The sequence below is a fragment of the Branchiostoma belcheri genome, unplaced genomic scaffold, assembly GCF_001625305.1.
Source record: "Branchiostoma belcheri isolate BF01 breed outbred unplaced genomic scaffold, Haploidv18h27 scaffold167, whole genome shotgun sequence".
Classification (NCBI taxonomy): domain Eukaryota; kingdom Metazoa; phylum Chordata; class Leptocardii; order Amphioxiformes; family Branchiostomatidae; genus Branchiostoma; species Branchiostoma belcheri.
In genome coordinates this window covers 218,058-227,899 of record NW_017803124.1, presented here as the reverse complement: position 1 = coordinate 227,899, position 9,842 = coordinate 218,058, and the positions used below count along the sequence as shown (strand labels likewise).

The 9,842-nt window shown below is 42.2% G+C and overlaps 1 protein-coding gene across 1 annotated transcript in view; it reads right to left on the bottom strand.

The window, feature by feature from the left end:
- Window positions 1-9,842, bottom strand: part of LOC109466437 — a 19,851-nt gene that overhangs the window by 8,418 nt on the left and 1,591 nt on the right. The window contains exons 2-4 of the mRNA XM_019764160.1: window positions 5,226-5,416; window positions 2,327-2,416; window positions 1,151-1,291 (exon numbers count right to left, since the gene is read on the bottom strand). Of these exons, the coding sequence (XP_019619719.1) occupies window positions 1,151-1,291; window positions 2,327-2,416; window positions 5,226-5,393 (399 nt within the window). The 5' untranslated portion in view covers window positions 5,394-5,416. The remainder of the gene's footprint in view (window positions 1-1,150; window positions 1,292-2,326; window positions 2,417-5,225; window positions 5,417-9,842) is intronic.

Sequence of the window (9,842 nt, the reverse complement as noted above, 5' to 3'; positions counted from 1 at the left end):
ACCTAAAAAAATTTGGTGCACAAAAATAGTTTTGGGTGCAAATAGAATAACTAGAATGTCAGCAAAAACTAATTATGTTACATTTCTAAAGAAAAGTACTAAATAACAATGATTTGTTATTTTTCTGACACATAGATATTAATGAAGAATATGCCGTATACTACTATACATTTAACATCTTTACATACGTAAACCTACTAAAATATTTGGGTGCACCGGTGCACCCACAGAAAATAATTGGGTGCACAGTTTCAAATTTGGGTGCACATACGCCCAGTATTTTGAGCCCTGCAAAGATAAGAGTAATTGTACAAGGAATTCAAGAATATAACAGGGTTCTCACTAGATTTTCTTTCACAACAGAGTTCAGTGGGTACAGAAGACACAAGCCTTGTGTTGAGTGCAGAAGACTTACAGCAGGGATCTGACATCATTTACACAACTTTCCTCACTTCACTCAGGTGGAAATGAGTACTAAGCTTTGCTAAGGGACGTCCCTCGGATAGGACGTTAAATGAAGGTCCTGTGTTTGGGAGAGCCACACCCCACGCACATTAAAGAACCCACCACACTTATTTAAAGGGTAGGGGTCCTTACAGGTGTGAGTGGTTCAAACCTTACAGTCTGGTCTTACCCAGCTTTACCGGTTATGGTCTCATTCATGAGTTTCGATACATTAGAAACCAATTGCATTAATGAGTGACTTACCAGACCGTGTTCCCTATGATCCTACATTAAATCAATTGATATCTTTCATGATAATTGCTAAGCACACTTACTCTACATTTCATTAAAAAAATTGCCAACGACTTGTATACACAAAATCCCCTTTTATGGGAATTACAAACTGCACTTAGTGGCTGCCCGCAAGAGGCCCTCCCGCGCTGCAAACCTACGACAGCACAACTTACAACACTGGACTGTGCACGTCCGACCTAGCGCGGCTACCGACAATTACGTCCTAATTTCATCAGTTACAAACAAGCTTTCACCGCTTTGACGTTTTACATCAGTTGGGAAGGCTAAAGGGAAAATTCTCACCAATAAAAACACGTTCATACAGCAGTTTAGTTTTTGACTTGGTACTCTTTTAGGGGGTACACTCGGAGTAATACATGAATGAGACCTTATACGAAACAAACACACAAACCTGCTGCAGTTGTTCCAAGCTGCACTTCTGGGCCAGCGCCCCCACACTAGCCAGGTCTGTCAGCGGCTGCCTGCCCCAGTCGGGAACAGTCAACACCAGCTTCTGTTTCTTACTCTCACGGGCCTGCTGGTCCTTCCGCTTCTGTTTAAAACCAACAATAACTGGTTAGAAAGGTTGAACATTTGCAAAGCAAATGCATGATGTTTACAGTCATACAAAAAAAAGAACTTTATTGACACAACAAAAGTGCAGCGACTTTCGTAAGGTCTACTCTAAGACATGTAGATACATGGGTACAACGAAATTATCCTACGTACAAAACAATAGATGGGTCAACTAATACTACTTGTTCTAAGGTCTAAACATTCTTTGATGTAATACCTATTTCTACACAGTAAGGGTTATTGCCTTCTAGGATGAAATTAAATTTATCTATAGCATGAAATGTAACAAATTCAGTCAAGCAGTTGGAGAGAAGGTTGAACAGCTTTGTGCGTTTATCGTTATATAGTGTACAATTAAAAAAAAAATGTTGTTGGTCTTCAATATCATTGGGACAGAGTGGACAAAACTTCTGGTCACGAGGGATTTTTTTGTATCTTCCTAATTCTATATTCAATTTATGGCTAGAAATTCTCATCTTTGTAATCGATCTAAGAACTTCAAAATTATGTATTTGAGCAAGGTAATTTTCTTAGAACATAAAAACACAGAATGCACTTGTCACTTGGAAGTAGCAATTTCTTAGGTCTCTCCTAGCTTCTTCTCTTGCTACGCAAAAGCCAAAACTTTCTGATGTTATCTTAATTCTTCAATTACAGGGCTCAAAATTCATTTTTGGGAATAGGTGCACTGGTGCACAAAAAAAAAAAAATTTGGGTGCACCATATAAAACAAAACATAATCAGAGATCTTACTGCTTCTCTTCAAAATGGGAGCTAACTTCAAAATCTTAAACAAGTACTACAAGAAACATTTTATTATTTTTCTGACACTTAGATATCCTGTATACTATTATACAATCATATGATATGTAAAAAAATACCTACAAAAATATTTGGGTGCACCCACAGAAAAAAAATGGGTGCACAGCTCCAATTTTGGGTGCACTAAGGTGCACATGCACCCAGTATTCCCAGCCCTGCAATTATTAAAAAAAAACCTGAAAGTCTTTACCTTTTCTTCCTCAAGCTTCCTCTTTTTCTCCCGTTTCTCCAATTCCTTCTGCTTCTCTGCAAAACCTTCCTTTCCATACTTCTGCTCCGCCTTTTGGAGAGAAAAGTCAATGTCAAGTGTCTATAAAGTAGGAAATTATCTATCATTCAAGATAAGAGACGCAGGAGTGGCCTGAAACGGGAAAGTTTATTTCGAACTTTCCAGAGAAACGCCTATCATAATAACTTGAGAACGTTCAACTAATGGCATATCAATATAATATCAAACTTATTCTCACTAGTACAGTGGAGCTAAGGTGGTGTTGGGGAGGTGGTGGGTTGAAATTCAAAAGGAAGGAGCTGAAAACATGACCAGTCTCCTCAAAAACAAAACCAACTGAGAGAGTTCGGCAGTCACGTGAGCGAGCGACCACGTGGTTTGTGGGCCGATTGAAATCTTGTTGTTGTATCTAATTACAAAAGATTTCCATTCGGAATTTTTTTTTCCAAATTGTACATTTCAAACCTGTGCTTGTTTCCAAGTAGACCCGAAATCATACTGTATGGGCATACACACCTGTATTAATTTCTTTCACAACGTTCATACTAGGGTTAGTCAAGAAAATCACAAGTATATGAACTGTACTGCAACAATTGTATCTGCAGAGACATTGTATAAGAAGGACTGGGCTCGCAATTAACACCCCGCGGTGGCCATTGTTCCGCCGCGCCGAGTCCCGCTGCGTCCCTTTGTCTTCACGCCCGCGCGGCCCCCGATTGATGTCAACGTTGGACTCACCCTTTCGCGGGGTTTTCGGCCGAATCATGACGTTGGCATAGCTAATGAGCAGCACCATGACGTCATGGGCGCCGAAGCCTTCCGAAGACTACTTCGCTACCCCTGCGTTTTCCGACAGTTTCCTTATTTGGGTTGCGCGGCTGCCATGCGCAGACGTCGGCATCGCGTAGAGAAGAAAATGGCGGAGATTTTGATGTTTGTTTCATCGCCGTACGACAAACATGGACAAGTTTACAGCCGTTTTCGTCGAAGTCACTTATGTTTTCAGCCGTAAAATATGTAAGAAAATACACAGATTTTACCTCGCTATAATGTTGTTACGCCGTTTTTCCTGTATTAGTGAACGTTTTTCTTTGAATGTACGGACCTTTTTGTTTACATTCCTGTACATTTTATCGGCGGTCGTTGTCGATTTTTTCCGGTCGCTGGGTTCAAACATTGCACCATGTTGTAGGAAATTCTGTAGATGGACTTGTACGGCGGACTTAGAAAGTCATGGGAGAAGGTCGGGTCCGTACTTTAGGGGTTGCATTTTCCGAAGCCAAGCGGAAGATCGCCATTTTATGTACCAGAAACGTGCACCAGGGACATGTCCAGACATTCATGCTTCATATACATGTGGGTTCCCGATCTTATCTAGTCCGTGTCTGCTTGTATTTTTTGGCAAAAAAACAGAAGCTTGGCACGTTGTGTTTGTTTCTTGGGGCTTCAGTTTAAAACACAGAAATATGGAACACCCGCTCGCGCTAGTGTGTAACTTTACATTCAAGCAAAGGTCCCTGATTCAAGTGTAGTACTACGTGTGTGGATATATCCCCCTCCAATTCTTCAAAATCATACTAAATATTATTTCAATCCTCAAAATCACTCCAAACTTGCTCCAAACAATGTGCCTGTCGCCCGGTCGCGGCATCGTAAATTTTCTAACAATAGCGGGGGCCGCTTGCGGGCGCTTTGTATTTATGTAAATCAAGGGGTAATCGGCATATAGGTGTCAATTGTTTTTTCACACATGAGTCGAACGTTGCTGAATAGTGACTAAATGCGAGCCCAGTCCTTGTGTATAATGTCCTTGGTATCTGTAACATAGGTGGATGCTATTCTCTATACTGTAGTTCATCAGCCAGTGACATTAGGGAGCTGGTAGCTATCTATATTGATTAACAGGAACTGTGGGTACTTTCTATACATTAGCTCTACCTGTAACCGTAGCCTCTACTAGGCTTCAGTAGTGGATGGAAAGAGTAGAAACTGGTCAAATAGACAGATAACATGTCAGGAGAGTTGGTCTGATAAAGAACCTAGTCCACACGTCACACAGAGAAGCAAATGTACTCCTTTTGCAAACCAAGTCAACAATTGTTCGACTTTGTAATTTGTATTGCACTACATTTACATTGTTGTGTTTGGGAGGACAACTTGTAAAGGTGTCAATACACCTGTTTTGTCCTCCCTTCCACTAATGTATATTTGTACTTGTGGTGAATTCTAATAAACAAATAAACAACTCCTCTGGCATGTTATCTGTCAATTTTGCCAATTTCTACTCTTTGCAGTCGCCTGTGAAGCCTGGTAGAGGCTACTGTAACTTCACTGAGATGGCTTCATTAGCTGCTACTGCTAACCAAAGGAAAACTGGAAAGGGTACAGAACCAAGCTGCAAGATTCTGCACGAACAACTATCAAGGGGTGCTAGTGTAACGGAAATGAAGAGAAACCTACAGTGGGGGTCGCTGGAAGACAGACATAGAATGTCCAGACTGTGCATGATGTACAAAATGACTAATAAGCTGGTGGATGTACCAACCACTAAGTAGCTGATACCGGCCCAGAAAAGAACAAGAAAATGCCTTCAAATATCAGAGTTATCAACCAAGAATTGAGGTATTAAAAAACTCGTATTTCTCCAGAACTATCGTAGACTGGAACTCGTTGCCAACAAGCACAGTTGGGGCATCATCACTAGAAAGCTTTAAACAACTCTTGCAATCAAATGTGCAAAGATTGAATGTAACAAGTTGTTCGGTGTGATATAGCTAGCTGCCGCTGCGCCGTGTGCCTGAGAAGCTGGTGTGTTACGCCGAAGGGCGGTTATACCGGCTATATCGATACAGATACTAACCCTTTCCTGCAGGTCAGCGAGCCTGTAGTACTTCATGGCACTTCCACATCCAAAACCAACCCAGAAGGGAAGAGTGTAGTCCAGGCCTGCCATGTCTGCTGTGGTGAGGAAGTATCTCTTCCTGGCCTTCTGTGCAGACAGACGTCCCCCGATCAAATCCATGTCCATCGTGGGATAGCACCTGAAACAGACTGAAGAAGATTCCGATTGGTTTGCAAGGGGTGTCCGGGAGGCAATCCAGATCCGCCGACAACGCAGTACCTTAAACAAGGACAGGGGGCATCACTACCTGAAACCTGTATGAGTGTCCAGGGCTCGAATTTCATGTTTGGGAATAGGTGCACAGGTGCACCCAACCTAAAATATTAGGTGCACAGAAAATTTTTTGGGTGCACCATATAAAACAAAAACTAATTACAGATCTTACTGCTCCTCTTCTGAGCTTGAATCTGAAATGGGGGCTAACTTACAACAATGATTTTATTATTTTTCTGACACTTGTATGCCAAGAATATCCAGTATACTATTATACATTTGATATGTACAAAAATACCTACAAAAATGTTTAGGTGCACCCACAGAAAAAAATTGGGTGCACAGCTCCAATTTTGGGTGCACTAAGGTGCACATGCACCCAGTATTTCCAGCCCTATTGTCTCTTGTCACGTGATTATCACATCAAGTCATGTGACAAGAGAACTCCAAGATGATATCTTAATTGGGTTGAAGAAGAGACAGAGTACGTCTCGAAAGCTCCCCAGTGTAGCTGAACTTTTGTTGTGTGTTTAAGTATAAATATTTTGTTAAAAGACTTGTTTGAATGTTTGTTATTTAGGCCACACCAATTTCATTTGTTGGTTCTCGGATTTTTTCAGATAAAATATGAAGCGACAGGGCGAAAAAAAATAAAAATAAAAACAGGTCTAGGCATCCTATTATAGGCTTAAATGCTACAAAATGAGCCATGAAGTGAACACAAAAGGCTGGGTTAAAATTTAAACATTGAATTTTGAACTTTTAATCAAACCACTGCAATGATAGATGGGAAAACTGTAACAACTAGGAAGAAAAGGACTTTCCTCAACTGTTGGGGGGCAAAACATGAGCATTTTTCAGTTGATTCAGGACCAGAATCAAATTTTTTTTTTTACAAATCAGAAAAAAACGAAGAGGCGAATCCGAGAACCAACAAATTAAATTGGTGTGGCCTTAGTGTTAGTTGTCAAATGGTCCTTTGAATCAATGTTTGCTACAATCTTTGTACAGATGCATTGTAACGTGGGGGGTTTATAGGCGCTGCCAACTGACCCGGCCGACGGGTCTAGACCTTTTAGGTTAGAGCGTCTGGTTATGAAGCTCTGGTGCCCGGGAGGTCGTGGGTTCGAACCCCGGCCCGGGACCAGTGGGGTTTTTACTGGCTCCTCCTGTTTCTTACAGTGGTTCCCACACCGGCCCTGAGTTCTGGCAAAGAGTGCCGCTCCAGGGATGTCGAATTAAGAAGGTTCGAGGACGAATCTTGAAAAGGGGGAGTAGTGTAACAGTGGGGGGTTTATAGGCACTACCAACTGACCCAGCCGATGGGTCTAGACTTTTAGCGGAGCGGTTAGAGCGTCTGGTTATGAAGCTCTGGTGCCCGGAAGGTCGTGGGTTTGAACCCCGGCCCGGGACCAGTGGGGTTTTTACTGGCTCCTCCTGTTTCTTACAGTATTTACATGTAACATTACATGCACAGCACGCTGAGGACAGAAAGTCTGCCAAGTACGAAGGCCTGATTAATGAAATAAACGTACATAGTGGGTACAGGGCTACACTTGTTACAGTTGAAGTTGGAAGTAGAGGATGGATTAACAGTGAGAACACTGCGAAACTGAAGTCACTCTGCCTAGTCAGTCATAAGGACCGTGAGGTCAGACATCTTAAAAGTAGACTGGGGAAGTGCGCACTTTGTGCATCTTATGCCATATACTGCGCTAGAAACACACAGGGTTGGAAAAGTACCTCAGGGCTATTCTCTTGTAAAATATAAATTTGATGCAACAGGCTTGATTCTTTTCTTTTAATCTTTAAGATCTATAAAACATTTTTGTAAGTATACGTATAAATGAAATGTATGTGTAGAAAACAATTTTAATCGAAAAGTTTAATGTCCGATGCACACATGTTACTTGTTACATTTTACTTACCTTGCGCCCTCCTCTTAATTATAATGAGATAGAGGCTGGCCTAGGTGTACTTCAACGAGTCAACTTGTATATATTTGTATATTGAAATAAAGATGATCTTAACCCCCTATCCAGGGACATCTGGAAAACTTAGTTTCAACTTTGGGTTGGTTATTAGGCCACACAGACTTAATTTTATGGATGACATCCCTGTGCACATTGATTTTCTATGTTCTAAAAAAAAAAACCACGTCATCCGAGGCTCTGGCCCAGGTAGCCCATTGTAGTTAGCGACTGAATTCCACAAATGCATACTGCATAAGAATAGGAGTTTATACTATACTATTATGGTAATCTCTCACCAGTATGGTAATAGTCATCATTATGTAGTCATCATTTATGGTAATCTGACTCTTTGAGCTGCCTCAAGAGTGCATAGAGATTCATTAGAACTTGTACTCTCAAGAAAGAACCATGGAGTTAAAAGGACAGTTCTCTTTGTTCTAACAGTAAACTTGTCCTAGAAAGAAGTTGTATGTTTCAAAATACTGTATCTTTTAAAAATATTACAGTATTTAAAAATACTGTATTTGAAAATACTGTATTTGAAAATACTGTATTTAAATATGGTATTTTAACTCCATATTGTATTTAACTTTGTCTTCAAAAAAGAAGTCAAACCCAGTAGTTTTTACCAGTAGTTTCTTAGTAGTTATCAGTAGTTCTATATGTAACGGGGGGTGCCCTAATTCCGACCTATGTTCCATGCAAACGCACAGACCTTTGGTAATAGTTTATCTGACCAAAAACCCGCGCAACATGAGCTATAATATTGACGGATAAAGATCACAATGATTAAAGCTGTACAGCTGTATATTTCACTTGAGTGTAGCGCCTTGCACCCAAGCGTAATGGTTCGCGAAACGCAGGGCAGGTTTTTGGTCATTTTGCCGGTGGAATGTTCTATCGCAACAGGGGTGCCCTAATTCCGACCTAGTGTTTAACACAGGTCGATCTGAGAAGAGAGTTTAGAAATTAAAATACACAAATTATGACTAAGGCCCCGTTCATGATTGGGTATCTGTTGCGAATCAATGCGATTTAAAAAAATAAATCGATTCATTTGGGAACATGAACGCTTCAAACCGGTTCCGTTGCGATTTATTCTGAACCACCTCGCGAGGTGGTCTGAAACGATACAGAACGATTCGCGTTCGTAGAATTGTAATCATGAACGCGCGGATGCGAATCGTTCCGGTTCGACGCTGTACTCCCGGGTACGTGGGGGCCACGGTCGGCCATAGTTTGCGGCGCAGTGGCTTGAACTGCGGAAAATTCTACTTGAATCGTACACTTGACATCGAGTTCTAATTACTGGTCGACTGAGGAAACGGGACTTCCGATATTGACTTGGGGAAATCAGGAGATCCAGAGGAAACTGGATGGTGTGTACTAGAACCTACCCTGGGCGTGAGGGCGAGTGGTAGCCCAACGGGGGCGTTGGGGTGGCGGACCGTGGGGGTTTGCGCCAGATGCGTCCGGGGCACAGCCTAAGGGGAGGACATGAGTCGGGAACGAGCGACCACTCGCCCGGACAGGCGTAAACTCTCCGCCTTACAAGCCGGGTTCCCATGAAATATTCAAAGAAATTGTGATATACACATGAAATGCAAGTCAATTCGAGGTCTGAAACCGTTTCCAGTGTGGGTGCAAGTTTGGAATCACGGAAGCAAAAATATATTCCGCTTCGATTCGGATCGTGGCCAAACCGGAACACATTTCAATCATGAACGAGGCCTTAAACAATCTACAACTGTGTTTCTGTCCCAAACAAGTAATCTTTTTACGATTACGCGACTTGCTCCAAAGTCGCTGTTTGAAAAGCAAAACCTGCATTTTTGACACGCTCGTCAACCCCCGAACAAGCGTCGAATTCACACAAATTTTTCACTCGTCTGTTGTCGGAGTGTACGAACTAAAACAAACTTAGTGAGATTACCGATATAAATACAAAAACTTTGTCCATTCTTGTGGTTATTTTTAGGCACGTGCTCACATGCATAACGCCGCAACAAGGATTTTTCAAACTAGTTCGGTATTAGGGATGGGTCGGAATTAGGGCACCCCCCGTTACTAATTGTCTGTTTTTTACTAATTGCCTGGGGTTTTGTGAGTGTTTGAGGATTCAGGGGCACCAAGTTTAAACCTCGGTCTTCAAGTTTATCTTAGTGGATGATGAAAATCAGAAAACAACACGGAAATCCCCACCGAAGTTCGAAAACACAGGGACTCGGTGGTCAGAGATCCGGCCGCCCAGGCGCGTCGGTCGTGAGAGTCCGGGACCGTTCCCGACGGGGACGGCTCGGGCGCTGAAGGGAAGCAACGGTCAGGTGTGGCCGGGAGTTCTGCGCTCAGGCTCCCGAGGATTCGCGGCCAGCTCTACGGCGCGTTCCCG